The following is a 19,621-nucleotide window of genomic DNA, read 5'->3' as shown; positions in this document are numbered from 1 at the left end:
TGAAGGGGGTGGGTGACTCTGATGAAAAAAATAAATAAAATAAAATCCTTAGGAAGAGGTGACATAGGATTGCAAGATGTAGAATCCTTGTGCATAGAGTTAAGATGGTAAAAAGACCCTGCTGGGAGTTAAATTCAGGCCCCAAATGGTAGCCAAGATGTGGGATATAAATTTCACCAGGAAATAGAAAAGGCATGTAGTAAGGGCAATGTTATGATAGTCATGGGGAATTTCAATGTGCAGGTAGATTGGGAAAATCAGGTTGGTGTTGGATCCCAAAGGAGGGAATATATAGAAAGCCCACAAGATGGCTTTTCAGAACAGCTGAATGTTGAGCCCACAAGAGTATAGGGAATTCTGGATTGGGTGCTATGCAATGAACTAGATTTGATTAGAGAGCTTAAGGAAAATAGGTCCCTTAGGATGTAATAATCCTAATATGATAGAATTTGCCCAGCAGTTTGAGAGGGAGAAACTAAAGTCAGATATATCAGTATTCCAGTAGATTAAAGGGAATTACAGAGGCATGAGACAGGAGTTGGCCAAAGTTGATTGGAAGGGGACACTAGCAGGGATGATGGCAGAACAGCAATGGCTGGAGCTTCTGGGGAAAATTTGGAAGGCACAGGATAGATACATCCCAAAGTTGAAGAAGTATTTTATAGGGAGGAGGCAACTGTGGCTGATGAAGGAAATCAAAGAGTATAAAATAAAAAAGGGCATACAATACAGCAAAAATTCATGGGGGGGGGGGGTGAGGATTGGGAAGCTTTTAAAAACCAACAAAATGCAACTGAAATAAACATGAGAGATAAAAATTAAATATGAAGGTAAGCTTCATCATAATATCAAAAAGGTGATCTAAAGGTTTTTTTCAGAAATATGAGTAAAAGAACATACGGCAAAAGAGCAGAATGAAGCTATTCAGCCCATTGGGTCAGCTCCACCATTCCATCATGGTTGATTTATTACCCCTTTCAACCCCATTCTCCTGACTTCTCCCTGTATTCTTTGATGCCCTGATTATTCAAGAGCCTACCAACCTCCTCTTAAATATACCAAATGACTTGGCCTACACAGCCATCTGTGGCAATTAATTCCACAGATTCATTAATCTCTGGCAAAAGAAGTTTCTCCTCATTTCTGTTCTAAAAGGACATCCCTCTAGACTGAGGTGTGCCCTCTAGTCCTAGATTCCCACACCATAGGAAACATCCGCCCTACATCCACTCAATCCAGACCTTTCAATATTCAATAGGTTTCAATGAGATCCCCAACCTCCATTACTCTAAACTCTAGCAAGTACAGACTTCGGGCCATCCCTCATACATTAACTTTTTCATTCTGGGATCATTCTTTTGAACCTCATAAGAGGTGAAAGTGGATATTAGGTCATTGGAAAATGAAGCTAGAGAGTTAGTAAAGGGACGGCATAGAAATGGTGGACAAACTTACTAAGTATTTTGCATCAATCTTCAGTGTGGGAGCCACTAGCAGAATCCCAGAAGTTCGAGAGTGTCAGGGGTCAGAGGTGAGTTTAGTACTATTACAAAGGAGAAGGTACTTGAAAAGCTGAAAGGCCTGAAGGTAGATAAGTTATCTGACCCAGATGGACTACACCCCAGGGTTCTGAAAAAAGGTAGCTAAAGAGACTGTGGAAGCATTACTAATGATCTTTCAAAAATCACTAGATTGTGGAAAGGGTTCTGGAATTCTGGAAAATTGCAAATGTCACTCCATTCTTTAATAAAGGAGGGAGGCAGAAGAAGGGAAATTATAGGCCAGTTAGCTTGACTTATGGGGAAATGTTAGAGTCTATTATAAAGGATGAGGTTTTGGGGTTCTTGGAGGCACATGCCAAAGTAAGCCAAAGTCAGGGGAAAGACTGAGCTCCTCTTGTGAACTCTGTCACTCTCTAATCACTGCTCGACATGGTGTATAAAACATTAGTGAGGCTGAATTTCAAGTATTCTTGGCAGTTCTTACTTTTATTTATTTAGATATTCAGCACAGTAACAGGCCTTTCCGGTCCAACAAGCCTGTGCCACTCATTACACCCACATGACCAATTAACCTGCTAACCCGTGTGTTTCAGGAATGTGGGAGGAAACTGGAGCACCCGGAGGAAACCCCCACAGTTGTGGGGAAAATGTACGGACTCTTTACTTGGGTTGTTGGTGCTATAATAGCATTACGCCAATCGGCATGCTACCATGCCACCTGTCACCTGGTCACCTACCTACAGGAAAGATTTCAAGAAGCCTAAATGACTGCAACGAAATTTACAAGGATGTTGGCATGACTTGAGGACCTGAGTTATAGGGAAAGGTTGAATCAGTTAGGACCTTGTTCCCCTGAGTGCAGGAGGATGAGGGGTGACCTTATGGAGGTCTACAGTATAATGAGGGGTTTAGATAGGTTGAATACATGCAGGCTTTTTTCCCTACACTCAGAGGCTGGCAGCGCATTCCACACTCACACCCCTTTCTGAGGGAAGAGGCTCCCCCTCAGATCTCCCTTAAATAGTTCACCTTTCACCCTAAACTAGTTTTAGACGTCACAAGTTTTGGGTGAAAAGTGATATATTCAAGGCAGGGCTTCCCAATCTTGTTTATGCAATGAACCCCTACCATTAACCAAGGGATCCGTGGACCCCAGGTTGGGAACCACTGACTTAAGAGGAATTTGACGGGTTCCTCTTCACTCAGAGGGTGCTGTGAGTGTGGAATGAGCAGACAATGGCAGTGTTACAACTCCTCCCTCAGAGTGTCAGACACCCTGAGCCAATAGGCTGTTCCTGGACTTATTTCCACTTGGCATAATTTACCCATTATTATTTAATTATTTATGGTTTTATATTGCTATATTGTCTGCACTATTCTTGGTTGGTGCAACTGTAACAAAACCCAGTTTCCCTCGGGATCAATAAAGTAAGTATCTATTTGTCTGTTAGATGTGGGCTCAATTGTAACATTTAAGAGGGGTTTAGACAGTACGAGGACGAGAAGGATGTGAAGGGCTGTGGTCCACATACAGGTAGATGGGACTAGGCAGAAGACCAAGCCAAAGGGCGAAGTACTACAACTGTAGTACTCTCTTGAGTATATGATCATCCACTAACTAGGCATTTATGATAAAACTAACAAACCAGAAACCTCTGTCCCAGAGAGTTCATCAACTAGAGAAACAAATGTTTAATTCCCTAGACTATGTGTTTCTTATCACTCACCTTGTCATTCCTTTCACACAGGAACTTAAGTTTCTGTTCTTTTTTGTGCATAAATACTCCATCAAGCCGCCCATCATTCACACAACGAAGCTCAATTGCTTTCTCTCCCCAACCCATGATGTGATTTGACTGGATGTAGGCTGCAAAATAAAACAGAATATTGAAAATATTTAATAATTAGTGTGTGCCAGAATGATCATCATTTTTCTCTGTGGTCTGCCAACAAATCAACTTTTTTTCACTCATCTCTTGAAGGAAGTGAGGCAAGCATCCTTCGGGCGGGCTGCAGGGTGGTGTAGCGGTTAGACCAATGCTATTACAGTCCTAGCGACCCGGGTTCAATTCCGCTACTGTCTGTAAGGAGTATGTGCGTTCTCTCCGTGACCGCATGGTTCTCCAGTTTCCCCGCCACATTCCAGAGATGTACCATACGGCTTACAGTTGGTAAATTGTGGGCAGGCTATGTTGGCAATGGGAGCATGGTGAAACTTGCAGGCTGCCCCCTCTCCCCAGCACGTCCTCGGATTGTGTCGGTCGCTGAAGCAAACGATATATAGCACCACATGTTTTGATGTTTCAATGTACATGTGATAAATAAAGCTAATCTTAAAATATACCCAATGACTTTTTAAATTGAAATGTATCGCGAAACAGGCCCTTCCAGCCCTTTAAGCCACGCCACACAGCAATCCCCTGATTTAACCCGAGCCTAATCTCAGGACAATTTACAATGACCAATTAACCTACTAACTGGTACGTCTTTGGACTATGGCAGGAAACCGGAGTACCCGGAGGAAATTCATCAGTCACAGAGAGAACATACAAACTCCTTACAAGCAGCTGAAGGAATTGAATTCAGGTCATCTGTACTGTAAAACCACTATACCACTCCTTCATTGGGTTCTATATTCATCTGTGGCAATGAATTCCACAGATTCAATCTCCCTCTGGCTAAAGGAATTCCTCCTCATCTCTGTTCTACAGGGACGTCCTGGTACTCTGAGTCTGAGCCCTTTGGTCCTAGACCCCCCCATTGTTGGAAATGTGTTCTCCACATCTACTCTGTCTGCAGATGTAAACAGACAGCTGACGTTTCAGGCCGAGACCCTTTATCAAGACTTGAGAGAAAGAGGGGAGATCAATATCACAATGCGTCAGTGTGCTTTGCAACACCACATTTGTATACCTCCCCAGTGCCAATGACTTCTTAGAACACAGGAAATGGATGATTCAGTACCACTGAGATATTAAAAACTGGTGACTAGTTAAAGTGTAAACTTTTCACAGTTCTGATTATCAGTGAAATCAGTACAAAAGTTTGCCTTCATCCCAGGAATCATTAACTCCCTGGCACTGAAACCTGGCCGCTGACATTACTGTGTAAATTATTTCACACTGAGGTTCAATGGCTTCTCATTGTGTTCTCTCTTTCACCCATCAGAGATATTTATCAGGAGCAGGGTCCGTAGCATTGTCAGTAAACCCTCCTATCCATCCAACAATCTGAATGACCCCCTACCAACAGGCAGGAGATACCGTAGCATTAGGGCAAGGACTGTTAGGCTGGGAAACAGCTTTTTCCCCAGGCTGTGAGAATACTGAACTCACTGCCACCGCCCAGGTCTCATCATGTAAGAAGCACCAGTAGCATTATACTGTTCACTTTTTAAACTTGTGTTATTAATGCACATTATCATTTGTTAATTTATTTGTGTTAATATTACTTTATGTGTTGTGTGTGTGCACCTTGGCCTGGAGGAACGTTGTTTTGTTTGGCAGTACACAGGTATAGAGTTGAACGACAATAAACTTGAACTTGAACTTTATATTTGCTGATAGAAATAGGTAACGGTTTCCCACTGGACGCGAACAGAAGTTATTTCACACAAAGAAAAGTTTTTCACTGTAAGGTAAAGCTTTAATAGTGGAGTATCAGCATGAAAAAAGTATTAACCAGAACTGCCTACATTCAGTGATTTGCAATCCATCACATTAAACGGAGAGAACATTAATAAGTTACTAGATGGGATGAACTTCAATGCTGGCAAAAAATATATTCAGTACCTACTTTATTAGATACCTCCTGCACCTAATAGAGTGGTCACTGAGTGAATGTTCCTGGTCTTCCGCTACTGTAGCCCATCTACTTTAAGCTTCGATGTGTTGCATGTTCAGAGATGCTCTTCTGCGCACCACTGTTGTAATGTGTGGTTATTTGAATTACTGTCTCCTTTCTGTCAGCTTGAATAGTCTGGCCATCCTCTGACCTCTCTCATTAACAAGGTATTTTCACCTACAGGACTGCCGCTCACTGGATATTTATTTTTTCTTTGGTTTTCTGCAACATTCTCTATAAACTCTAAAGCAGGGTTTCCAACCTAGGCTCCACGGACCCCTCAGTTAACAGTAGGGGTCCATGGCATAAAAAGAGTTTGGAAACCCCTGCTCTAGAGTCTATTGTCCCAGGAGATCAGTGGTCTCTGAGGTACTTAAACCACCTCGTCTAGCACCAACAATCAGTCCACGGTCAAAGTGACTTAGATTTCTTCCCCAATCGGATGTTTAGTCTGAACAACAACTGAACCTCTTGATCACGTCTGCATGCTTTTATCCATCGAATTGTTGCAAAATAATTGGCTGATTAGATAGTTACAGGTGTACCAAAAAAAATGTAAATAATTATTACCATGGATTAAGAGTGGGCTAAATCAGAGTGGAATGTAGTCAACACCCTCTGACTTCACTGCATATTTTAATCTGACTGTGGCTCAGTTTTTGCTCATGTAGATAGGTGAGCAATGAACAGGTCAGGGAGATTTAAGTGTAAAGATGAATATGAAATGGTATTCTTAGCATTCTGCTTTGTGTCCCAGATCTGTCAGTCCTGATATCTGTTCAAAAGGCAAATCCAGTACTTTCCCTTCATGCTGATCGTTATCTCAATCTAATTAGTCTAGCAGGACAAATGAAAACCACTATTAAAGCAGTTCAATTCCTCCATGGACGGTCCCAAGCCCAGCTGCGAAAGGAGGAGGGTTAAACATGTGGTTAGCAACCCTATCCCGTAAAAACCCAGAGTTACTGAAGCACCAACAGTAGCTTCAACGTCTTCATCCCAGGGAGAGGAAGGACCTTCATCTGGAAGTTGTCCGAATTTGACTGGTGAAAGCGTAAGTCAAAGGAACAATCAACCTTTGGCCCAGGCCAGAGTGTTTTTGCGTGCTACTGTCAGCGGCCCATGTCCCAGCAGGGGTGATGGCTTAAGCAAGTGAGTGTTAAAGCATAGCCCTCACTGGGGTTCTGATCACGATATTAAACAAAAAAAGCCAAATATTGGTGTAATGAAGCAGAACCTCTGAGACCAGCGAGCACGAGGGCTGGTGACCTCCCTCAGGTCAATGAGTTGTCAGTGAGTTCCGGAACTGGAGTTCCATGCAGGCAGGAGGCATGAGGGCCTGTGACCCCACCAAGGTACATGAGTTCGTTGACCAGAGTTCAAGGCCAGGGACTTGTGGTTCCGGTTTTAAGAGAGTCATGAGTTTGAGGCCTTCATTCAGGGTCCTTATTGGTCATCATCTGTGAGTCCTCAATGGTCAGTTGAGGTCTGGACATCAAGGCCCGATGACAGGAGCCCAGGGTTTGTGAGTCTGCAAGTCTACTGAAGAAGTCGAAGGCCCAATATTGGCGAATCCACAATTCCACTGGAGTTTGGGGGCCAGAGGCTGGAGACAGCCATTCCTAGGATTGGAAGACTGTGTATGTGCATACATGGGTGGGTGTGAAGGAGGACAGGGCTTGTTTTGTTACTGTTGTTCTGCTACTATTGTTGTTTGTGTTGTTCTATGAACATGGTAGGCATACTACTTTGGCATTGGAATATGTGATGACACTAGTGTCTGTCCCAAGCACATCCTTAGGATACTTTAACACAAATAGTGCATTTCATTGTTTGTTTCAATGTACATATGATAAATCAATGAATCTGAGTCTGAACCTGTGAATAACTAAAAGAGGCAGTTGTGATATTTTTTAGTTTCTAGATCAGGGAGAAACCATGTTACTCCTTCTCAACCTACACCTGTGATCACGTTAAACTTTGTGTAGTTTTAATTTGCTGACTGAGAAGTTCAGTCACTTTATTCTGAGAAGATTGGTCACGTTATTAGGCAAGTCTGTACACCTGTTTGGTATGCAAATATCTAATCAGCCGGTCATTATGACAGTTTACAGAGAGTGAAGGAGTGGCAGGGGTGGACACACCCGGCCCTGAGACACTGGGCAAGGTCATTTGATTCCAAACGGTTGGTTTATTGATCATTACAGAATGTCACTCTCCCTCCCCTCTCCCCAACCATGATTCCTCTCTCCCTGCCTGCTTCCCACTCTCGTCCACAATACAGATCCATATCACAATCAGATTTATCATCACTCACCTATGTCATGAAATGTGTTTTTTTTTTGTGGCAGCAGTACAGTGCAATACATAAAATTAGTACGGTACTGCTCAAAAATCTTAGGCACATATAACTAGCTAGGGTGCCTAAGACTTTTACATAGTACTGTATGCATGGCATGATCTACCAGGATGACATACAAAACAACACAAAACTGTGTTATGATACCCACAGCAGAAAAATAGTAACACCAATACCTGACGAAAAAGCATGAATGTTTCTTTGGATGGAGTATCTCGAAATTTTAATGGTGGAGCAAAATTAGAAGAACAATATAAGCCACAAGGATTTTGGAGAAGGAATAAAGAATTTATGACAAGCACTGGATATTCAGATTGGGAGGCAGAACGTGGTTACTGAAAGAAAGAAAGTTATACGCGGCGCCTGGTAAACCTAAAAACAGTGTGGCTCACTGTGGAACGCTATTATGGGAATATCAAAGTCGATCAGTAACCTACTTAAAAATTCTGGCCTAAATATTCATATGCACACAGGTACCTTTTCAGAGTTAGGTATATACTCATCAGTTAATTCCCAAGTGGAACACCATTGCAATAATTTCTGGATCAAATTGCACCACTTCATAAATTTGTTCAGGCACTTTTGACCATGAATTATGTTTGTGCCAATTGTCCACACCAGTTGCAACCTCCCCACTCCCTCTCTCTGTTACCTCTGCCACTGCACTGTCAAAACTTTAAACCACTTTTTATAATGTTGTTTACTTTCCACATACATGATGGTATTTATGCACATTTTAGTTCATATCTGTACTTTAACCACTCAGTTTATTTTTTTATAATGCTTTACTCTTTTTTAAATTGTTGAATGTTACTTTTTTGTTGCATGTCACAGTAAATTCCTAATGTATATCATGAATAAAGCTGATCCTTGATGCTAAAGTGGTGAATTTAAGGAAGAACGTTCAATCTCCACACGGACAGCACCGGAGGTCGGGATTGAACTCAGCTCACTGGATTTGTGAGGAAGCAGCTCTACTAACAGCTTTATTATATTATGTTGTGAAAACACGTGTGAAAACCAAACCTACAAATATTTAGTTCTAATTTCCTGCCGGTGCCTGTAAGGAGTTTGTACGTTCTCCCCGTGACCGCATGGGTTTTCCTCTGGGTGCAGTCTGCACCTGGACTCCACCTGCAGTCCAAAGATGTACCGGTTGGAAGGTTAATTGGTCATTGTAAATTGTGCCATGATTAGGTTAGGGTTAAATCGGGGGTTTGCTGGGCGTCATGGTTCGAAGGGTCAGACGGGGCTATTCCGTGCTGTTTCTCAATAAATAAATAAAATTAATTCAGATAATTACCGAATGAATTAGCACTGTTTTACTGATCTGCTTATTTATTGAGATACAGCAGGGAATAGGCCCTTCTGACCCTTCTAACCGTGCTTTCTAGTAACCTTCAATTTAACCCTAGCCTAATCACAGGACAATTTACAATGACCAAATGACCTGCTAACCGGTGTGTCTTTGGACTGTGGGGGGAAACCAGAGCATATGGAGAAAACCCATGTATTCCACGGGGAGGATGTACTGACTCCTCATAGAAAATATTGGAATTGAACTCCAAATTCTGATGCCCTGAGCTGTAATAGCATCTCGCTAGTTGTTAAACAACTGTGGAGCCTATACATTGTATTTAGTGATAAAGAACAAAAAAACTTTTTATAGGACATCACACCTTAGTGACATCCTAACAAATGCTTTTTTATAAAAGGAAAAGAAGAATGAGGAGTGCACAGAGCTTCTAAAACCCACAGTTCTCAGGTACCAAACTGCTTAAACTTGATTCCTATTCTAAAGTTTTGAGTGTGGGTGTTAGTGAGAATTCCCTGCAGTAGAGAGAAGAGTGATTGAAGGTTTTAGATAAAAGTACTGAAGAAGCAATAAGGGCCAGATCTACCTTTGCATCAGAATAATATCAGAATAAAGTTCTCTGCACAAATACCCTGCAAATGCAGCTTTTCCTTAAAAGTATATAACTTCCTGCCATGACAACTGTTATTGCCAGATGTAAACAGCAATGAGTCACACCTCAATTTATTAATAATCTGGAATTCATTGCCTTAAATGTGAGTGGATGGAGATTGAACAGCAAATTTTAAACAGGAGCATAATAGTAACTAAAGCAGTGAGAGAAAGTGTCGCTGGTCTAGAGGGAAAAAAGATTTGTGAAAGTGGGATTAAAGAGATTTCTATTTCAGGGATTGGGAGATATACCATATGGTAGATTGACTGGTTCCTTGCTTAGCCTCAAAATTTGAAGAATTGTGGAGCCTAGAGAGAAGCTGCTGTGTGACTTTTCTCAAACCCATGAAAGGAAGGGTGAGAAGCATAACAGACCCATCCAGCACAGAATCAGGTCTTTCAGCCCACTGAGTCCATGCAGATTTCGCATTCTACCTCACTATGTTATTAGGCAGCTGAGCCATTGTGGATAACTTCACTCATCCCCAACACTGAACTGATTCCAAAACCTATCGACTCAGTTTCAGAGACTCTGCATCTCAGGTTCTCATTATTTATGTAATTAATGTTATTATTTTGTTTTGTTCTTTCTTGCATTTGCACAATTTGTTGTATTTTTCACAGTGGTTGTTTGTCCGTCTTTGTGCAGCTTTACATTGACTCTATTGCGTTTGTTTCTACTTACTGTGAATGTTTGCAAGAAGTGAATCTCAGGGTAGTATATGGTGACATATTCAATATGTTCTTTGATAATAAAATTTACTTTGAATTTTATGAACTATGACCTTACACTTTATTGTTTACCTGCACTGCACTTTATCGGTAGCTAAAAATTATCTTTATTCTTCACATGTGCTTCGAAAACATTGAAATCTACAGTGAAATGCATCAATGGCCAACACAGTCCATGGACTGTCCTGGGGGCAGCCTGCAAGTGTCACCACACTTCCAGCGCTGATGTAGCTGGCCCAGCACTTTCTAACCCGTACCACTTTGGATAGTGGGAGGAAACTGGAGCACCTGGAGAAAGCCCATCCAGTCACGGGGAGAACGTGTAAACTCTTTACAGTCAGCAGTGGGAATTAAACCCCGACCCCTGATCACAGGTGCTGTAAAGAGTTACACTAACTGCTACACTGAAATAAAAAGCTGCTGGAGGAACTCAGCAGGTCAGGCAGCATCTGTGGAAGTGAGGAGGCAGCTGACATTTCAGGTCGAGTCCCTGTGTCAGGCCTGATACCATTGGTCATCCCTTTGTCACCACAGATGCTGCTCGACACTGTATTCCTGCAGCAACTTGTTTTTTGGGTCCAGATTCCAGCAATAGAAATCTCTTGTGTCTCTATAACGGTGTGATTTATTTATCTATTTAGAAATTGATCATGCTAATGCAGCCTTCTGGCCCCACAAACCCACACTGCCCAGTTACACTCCAACCACGATAAGTGGTTAAAGATCATAGTTCAAAAGTTCAAAGTTGGGGCACCGAGGTAACGTAGCGGTTAGCGTGACACTAGATACATAGGGTACATGCAAGCAAGCTTTTTCCACTGTGGTTGAGTGGAACTACCGCGAGATATCATGGGTTAAGGGTAAAAGGTGAACATGAGGGTAAAGTTCTTCACTCAGAGGGTCATGAGAGTGTGGAATGAGCTGCCAGCACAAGTGGCGCATGTCAGCTCGATTTCAACATTTAAGAGAAGTTTAGATAGGTACATCGATGGCAGGGGTATGGTCTGGGTGCAGGTCGATGGGGGTAGGCAGTTTAAATTGTTTCAGCACAGACCATGTGGGCTGAAGGCCCTGTTTTTGTGCTGTAGTTTTCTATGACACTGACTGATTACAGCTCGGGGTGTTACCAAGTTCAGAGTTCAATTCTGGCACTGGTCTGTAAGGAGTACATCCTTCCCATAGAATGGAATAGCAATGAGAGTTCAATTACACCATGTGAACAATCATCTTCTAACCCAGTAGGTCTTCAGAATGTGGGAGGAAACTGCAGCACCCGGAGGAAACCCTCGCAGACACATGGAGAAGGTACAAATTCCTTACAGACCGCAGTGGAATTGGACCTGGATTGTTGGCCTTAACTGCTACTGGCTGCTGTGCACCCAAATGGATGATGCTGTTTCATCCAGGAGTTGTAACCTGAAATGTCACTCCTGTTTATCTCACCATGGATGCTGCTCCACCCGCTGACCAACTCAGGAATTTTTTGTCTTAGTTTCTTTCAACAGGCACACGATTCTGTTCTTGCCTTTGTCCATCATTAATCATGTCGGAACTTCAAGAGGAAAAGGGCGGGAAACGGAAACAAATCCCGGACAATTTCCAAATGACCAACTACATTCAGTCATACAAATTATTAAAAAAAGAAACGTGTGCTACTCTCGGTAACTTTGGTGGGTGAGGGGGAAAGGAGACCAGTTGCATACAAGGTCTCGGTCTGATGCTGTCTCCGAATTATCGTTCGCGGGATAGATGGAGCTGTTCACGGGACATTAAAGCGCAGCTGACCTGGGGGAAAGAGTGCGACCCATTGAGTTGAGGACAAGTTGAACAACTTTGGGCAGAAATAGGAAAGGCCAGCAGGAAGAAAGGCGAGAACTGAAGGCAGACTTACCGATTGAGTTGGGCATCTCTCCCCACTGCATGACTATCTCTTTGGTGATCCGGCCGTAGGTATTTACATAGACCCCTTCATCTTCGTAGCAAATCAGCAGCTCCATTCCGTTCGTGTTCGGAAGGATGATGATGGCGTGCGGCTGAATGCTTCCTTGAATCTGAATCGGAGGTTCACGTGAGAAAATTATTAAACGGCCAGAACATCAACTCCACAGCAATTGCAAACACACTGGGAGTACCACAACACTTTACGCACGAGACTGTTACAAACATATTTATTACTTGGGATTTTTTTTACATATAAAAAAGTCTCATTTGCAGCAACAGCGTGGGAGAGAGAGCATATCACTTTATTCTCTACTTGCCAGGCTGTGTGTGTTTAAGCAGCCGGTGGAATCCCATTTCTCAGCGGCCACTATCCTCAGCATCAGGACAGGCATCCACAGTCGGAGGGCAATTTTCATCCGCTGCCTTGTTATTCTCATGAGGGACGCGGAAGGAGAGGCAAAGAGCAGTGCCTGAATCTCGATCGGCGAGCTTGCGAACGGTACTGCAATGCCCGACAGCAAGCCAGCTTAATAAAGGCTTCCTCGCCATCAGGTGATAATCCAGAGCAAGATAACCTACCGCTGGGGGTGTCCACGCCAGCAGCATGCCACATAACATCACGGCACCAAGGGGGTGCTTTATTTTTGGAGCGTGTGAAAGATGGGAGCGCGGAATAAAAGGAAGGGCAGATGAACCAGATCGCTGAGCTTCGGAGATGCTGTCTCGCCCCGAAACGTCGACTGTTCATTTCCAGAGATGCTGCCTGACCTGCTGAGTTCTTCCAGCATTTAATGTGTGCTGCCTTAGATTTCCAGCGGCTGAACAATCACTGGTGTTCCTGTTGCACTGTCTGCCGCTGAACTAGGAGAAGGTTAACCCCTTCATTCCTCCAGTATAGGCAGCAGCGCAGAGTTTCTTCTCTACTTGTTTCTCCTACACAATGTTAATATTTCCACCTGGCAATTTCATTTAGGAGCGGTGTTCAATGATTGCAGCGTTGAACTGCAAGTCAGTGATTGCAATGTTAAACTCCTAGCGGGCAGGACTTTATTCTTTGGAACAGAGAAGATTGAGGGGAGATTTGATAGAGGTATACAAAATTATGAGGGCTATAGATGGGGCAAGTGCAAGTAGACTTTTTTTTTCCTCATTGAGGATGGGTGGGACTACAACTAGAGGTCATAGGTTAAGGGTGAAAAGTGAAAAGTTTAAGGGGAACATGAGGGGAAACTTCTTCACTCAGAGGGTGGTGAGAGTGTGAAAGAGCTGCCAGCACAAGTGGTGCATGTGAGCTTGATCTCAATTTTAAGAGAAGTCTGGATTGGTACATGGATGGCAGGGGTATTGAGGTTTCACGGTCCAGGTGCAGGTCGATGGGACTCGGCAGTTTAACTGGTTCAGCATGGACTAGATGGGCCGAGGACCTGAATCTGTGCTGTAATTTTCTATGACTGATGAAATCGCAATGTTAGTATTCATTTTGAAACAAGAAAATAAGAGCAAAGGTGTACAGTAATGCTGAGGCTTTACAAGTCATCTGCCCAACTGCGTTTGGAATATTGTGAGCAGGTCTGGGTCTCACTGTGAGGGTCATGTTTTTTGACTTCTCCAGTGCATTCAACACCATCTGCCCTGCTCTGCTGGGTGAGAAGCTGACAGTGATGCAGGTGGATGCTTCCCTGGTGTCATGGATTATTGATTACCTGACTGGCAGACCACAGTACGTGCACTTGCAACACTGTGTGTCAGACAGAGTGGTCAGCAGCACTGGGGCTCCACAGGGGACTGTCCTGTCTCCCTTTCTCTTCACCATCTACACCTCGGACTTCAACTACAACACAGAGTCTTGCCATCTTCAGAAGTTTTCTGATGACTCTGCCATAGTTGGGTGCATCAGCAAGGGAGATGAGGCTGAGTACAGGGCGACGGTGGGAAACTTTGTCACATGGTGTGAACAGAATCATCTGCAGCTTAATGTGAAAAGACTAAGGAGCTGGTGGTGGACCTGAGGAGGGCTGAGGCATCGGTGACCCTATTTCCATCCAAGGGGTCAGTGTGGACATGGTGGAGGATTACAAATACCTGGGGATACGAATTGACAATAAACTGGACTGGTCAAAGAACACTGAGGCTGTCTACAAGAAGGGTCAGAGCCGTCTCTATTTCCTGAGGAGACTGAGGTCCTTTAACATCTGCCGGATGATGCTGAGGATGTTCTACGAGTCTGTGGTGGCCAGTGCTATCATGTTTGCTGTTGTGTGCTGGGGCAGCAGGCTGAGGGTAGCAGACACCAACAGAATCAACAAACTCATTCATAAGGCCAGTGATGTTGTGGGGGCGGAACTGGACTTTCTGACGGTGGTGTCTGAAAAGAGGACGCTGTCCAAGTTGCATGCCATCTTGGACAATGACTCTCATCCACTCCATAATGTACAGGTTAGGCACAGGAGTACATTCAGCCAGAGACTCATTCCACCGGGATGCAACACTGAGCGTCATAGGAAATCATTCCTACCTGTGGCCATCAAACTTTACAACTCCTCCCTCGGAGTGTCAGACACCCTGAACCAATAGGCTGATCCTGGACTTATTTCCACTTGGCATGAATAGCTTATTATTATTTAATTATTTATGGTTTTATATTGCTATATTTCTTCACTATTCTTGGTGCGGCTGTAATGAAACCCAATTTCCCTCGGGATCAATAAAGTAGGCCTGTCTGTCTGTCTGTTTTACAGGAGCACCGTTGAGAATCCTGACAAGTAGCATCTCCATATGGTGTGCGAGCAGATGAGCATCAGACCAGAAGTCCCTACAAAGGACTGGGAGAACAGCTGAGAGGATCATGGGAGTCTTCCTATCATCCATCGGGGATATTTATCAGAAGTGCTGCAGACGCAGGGCCCCTAGTATTATTAAGGATCCCACCCATCCATCCAGCATCCTCTTTGACTTTCTACTATCAGGCAGGAGACTACGATGCATAAAAACAAGAACGGACAGGGTGAGAACAGTTTCATCCCCCAGACAATTAGGTTTCTGACCTCCCTGCCACATCATATTCAAAGTGTCACTGGTAAATTAGTTCCATACCTTACAATATTTAATATTAATGCACTTTAATTTGTTATCTGTGTGTGATTCATCTGTAGATCTTATCCTTACCTTCATAAGTTATCGTGTGTTATGTGTACTACTGTGTTTTACACCCTGGTTCAGAAAATATATTGTCTTGTTTCGATATACAATATATACATTTACACAGTTACATGACAATAAACTTGACCTTGACTTCTGAGAGAGTTCCAGAGTGGATCCATTGTGTGATGTGTGGTCCTTAATGATCAGAAAGTGTTTCACACTGTAAACTGTCCAACAATCTCTCTGACCGCCTCCCATCGGGCAGGAGATATTGTAGCATTAGGGCAATGACTGGTAGGATGGATAACTGCTTCATCCCCAGACTGTGACACTACCCAGCTCAGGTTTCATCACTTATGAAGTGCCAGTCATGTTATACTGTTTATCTTTTAACTTCTGTTTTAAATGCACTTTATTATGTGTTAATTTGTTTGTGGTAATATTACTTAATGTGTTGTGTGTGAGTCATGTGTACTGTGTTGTGCAACTTGGCCTGGAGGAACATTGTTTTGTTTCGTGGTATAGATGTATGTGGCTGAATGACAATAAACTTGAACTTGTAATGCTGAGAATAAATGTACATCTTGAATAGAAATAGATTCGGGACTGATGTGAAGAGACATTTCCTCTTGGAACATTTTGAAGTTCAAAGTAAGTTTGAAAAAAAGACTTTTCAAAATAAATTTATTATCAAACTAAGTCTATGTTGTTATATACTACTTTGAAATTAATTTTCTTGCAGGCATTGACAGAACTGAAAATCCAATAAAGTTGAAATTGATAAACTGAGCCTGTTATATTTTGGTGAAACAATCAATTGGATTATGCCAGGACCAGGAGACAGAGTTACAGAATCATACTGTATTAGACAGCACAGAATCAGGCCCTTCAGTCTATCTAGTTCATGCTGAACTATTCTGTCCAGACACATATACTTGCACCTGGACCATAGCCCCCCATTCACTTCACATCCATTTACTTATCTAAACTTCTCTTAAATGTTGAAAATGAAACAAAATCCATAACTTCCACAAGCAGTTTGTTCAAACACTCACACCACCCTCTGAGTGAAGAAGTTCTCCATAAAGTTCCTTTTAAATATTTAGTCTTTCAAATACATCATCATCATGTTCCGTGTCTGTATGGCACAGGCGATCATGATTGTTGTTGGTAAATTTTTCTACACAAGTACTTTCTACAGGCTGTTGGGGAGAGTTTAAACTAGAGTTGCTGGGAGGTGGGAACCGAACTGAAGAGATGGAAGATGGGACTGTTGGCTCACAAATAGAGAAAGCTTGGAGACAGTGTGAGAGGGAGGATAGGCAGGTGATAGAGAAGGGATGCACTCAGACCGATGGTTTGAGATGTGTCTATTTTAACGCATCATGAACAAAGCGAATGAGCTCAGAGCGAATTCACTGGAATTTAGAAGGATGAGAGGGGATCTGATTGAAACATATAAGATTATTAAGGGATTGGACACGCTGGAGGCAGGAAGCATGTTCCCGCTGATGGGTGAGTCCCGAACTAGAGGCCACAGTTTAAGAATAAGGGGTAGGCCATTTAGAACAGAGATGCAGAAAAACTTTTTCACCCAGAGGGTGGTGGATATGTGGAATGCTCTGCCCCAGAAGCCAGCGGAGGCCAAGTCTCTGGATGCATTCAAGAGAGAGTTAGATAGAGCTCTTACAGATAGCGGGGTCAAGGGATATGGGGAGAGGGCAGGAATAGGGTACTGATTGTGTATGATCAGCCTTGATCACAGTGAATGGCGGTGCTGGCTTGAAGGGCCAAATGGCCTACTCCTGCACCTACTGTCTATTGTCTATAGAGCGTGGATCAATACTTGGAGCTATGATGTTGTGGCCATTACAGAGACTTGGATGGCTCAGGGGCAGGAATGTCTACTTAGAGTGCCAGGCTTTAGATGTTTCAGAGAGGACAGGGAGGGAGGCAAAGAGGTGGGGCATGGCACTGCTGATCAGAGATAGTGTCACGGCTGCAGAAAAGGAAGAAGTCATGGAGGGATTGTCTACTGAGTCTCTGTGGGTGGAAGTTAGAAACAGGAAGGGGTCAATATTGATTCCTGGGATGGCAGGACTTTCATATGAAGAAAGACTGGATCAACTAGGCTTATACTCGCTGGAATTTAGAAGATTGAGGGGGGATCTTATTGAAACGTATAAAATTCTAAAGGGATTGGACAGGCTAGATGCAGGAAGATTGTTCCCGATGTTGGGGAAGTCCAGAACGAGGGGTCACAGTTTAAGGATAATGGGGAAGCCTTTTAGGACCGAGATGAGGAAAAACTTCTTCACACAGAGAGTGGTGAATCTGTGGAATTCTCTGCCACAGGAAACAGTTGAGGCTGGTTCATTGGCTATATTTAAGAGGGAGTTAGATATGGCCCTTGTGGCTAAAGGGATCAGGGGTATGGAGAGAAGGCAGGTACAGGGTTCTGAGTTGGATGATTAGCCATGATCATACTGAATGGCGGTGCAGGCTCAAAGGGCCAAATGGCCTACTCCTGCACCTATTTTCTATGTTTCTATGCTTCTAATAACTCCACTGGGTGTTTTTTATAGACCACCCAATAGTAACAGGGACTTCAAGGAAAAGATAGGGAGACAGATTCTGGAAAGGTGTAATAATAACAGGGTTGTCTTGATGGGTGATTTTAATTTCCCAAATATTGATTGGCATCTCTGTAGAGCAAGGGGTTTAGAAGGGGTTAAGTTTGTTAGGTGTGTTCAGGAAAGTTCTGAGGGAAATATATGGCAGAAATGTGGCAAATGTTCAGGGGATATTTGCATGGCGTTCTGCACAGGCATGTTCCAATGAGACAGAGAAATGATGGTAGGGTACAGGAACAGTGGTGTACAAAGGCTGTTGAAAATCTAGTCAAGAAGAAAAGATAAGCTTACGAAAGGATCAAAAAACTAGGTAATGATAGAGATCTAGAAGATTATAAGGCTAGCAGGAAGGAGATTAAGAATGAAACTAGGAGAGCCAGAAGTGGCCATGAGAAGGCCTTGGCAAGCAGGATTAAAGAAATCCTCAAGGCATTCTATAAGTATATGAAGAACAAAAGGATAAGAAATGAGAAAATAAGACCATTGAAGTGTGACAATGGAAAGTGTGTATGGAACCAGAGGAGATAGCAGAGATACTTAATGAATACTTTGCTTCAGTATTCACGAAGGAAAAGGATCTTGATGATTGTAGGGATGCATTACAGTGGATTGAAAAGCTTGAGCATGTAGATATTAAGGAAGAAGATGTGCTGGAGCATTTGGAAAGCATCAAGTTGGATAAGTCTACGGGACCAGATGAGATGTACCCCAGGCTACTGTGGGAGGCAAGGGAGGAGATTGTTGAGCCTCTGGCAATGATCTTTGCATCATCAATGGGGATGGGAGAGGTTCTGGAGGATTGGAGGATTGCGGATGTTGTTCTATTATTCAAGAAAGGGAGTAAAGATAGCCCGGTAACTTATAGACCAGTGAGTCTTACTTCAGTGGTTGGCAAGTTGATGGAGAAGATCCCGAGAGGCAGGATTCATGAACATTTGGAGAGGCATAATATGATTAGGAATAGTCAGCATGGTTTTGTCAAAGGCAGGTTGTGCCTTATGAGCCTGATTGATTTTTTTTCAGAATGTGACTAAACACATTGATGAAGGTAGAGCAGTAGATGTAGTGTATATGGATTTCAGCAAGGTATTCGATAAGGTACGCCATGCAAGGCTTATTGAGAAAGTAAGGAGGCATGGGATCCAAGGGGACATTGCTTTGTGGATCCAGAACTGGCTTGCTCACAGAAGGCAAAGGATGGTTGTCAATGGGTCATATTCTACATGGAGGTTGGTGACCAGTGGTGTGCCACAGGGATCTGTTCTAGGACCGCTTCTCTTCGTGATTTTTATAAATGTCCTGGATGAGGAAGTGGAGGGATGGGTTAGTAAATTTGCTGATGACACAAAGGTTGGGGGTGTTGTGGATAGTGTGGAGGGCTGTCAGAGGTTACAGCGATGCAAACCTGGGCTGAGAAGTGGCAGATGGAGTTCAACCCAGATAAGTGTGAGGTGGTTCATTTTGGTAGGTGAAATATGATGGCAGATTATAGTATTAATGTTAA

General features: G+C 43.1%; 1 protein-coding gene across 2 annotated transcripts in view; it reads right to left on the bottom strand.

The window, feature by feature from the left end:
- Window positions 1–19,621, bottom strand: part of LOC140734170 (mitogen-activated protein kinase kinase kinase kinase 4) — a 321,905-nt gene that overhangs the window by 13,774 nt on the left and 288,510 nt on the right. For both annotated transcript variants that reach the window (XM_073057807.1, XM_073057808.1), the window contains 2 exons: window positions 12,294–12,453; window positions 3,230–3,369 (listed from right to left, as the gene is read on the bottom strand). In XM_073057807.1, coding sequence (XP_072913908.1) covers window positions 3,230–3,369; window positions 12,294–12,453 — 300 coding nt within the window. The remainder of the gene's footprint in view (window positions 1–3,229; window positions 3,370–12,293; window positions 12,454–19,621) is intronic.

This window comes from Hemitrygon akajei, chromosome 10 (assembly GCF_048418815.1).
Source record: "Hemitrygon akajei chromosome 10, sHemAka1.3, whole genome shotgun sequence".
NCBI lineage: Eukaryota > Metazoa > Chordata > Chondrichthyes > Myliobatiformes > Dasyatidae > Hemitrygon > Hemitrygon akajei.
This window is presented reverse-complemented; position numbering and strand designations above follow the sequence as displayed.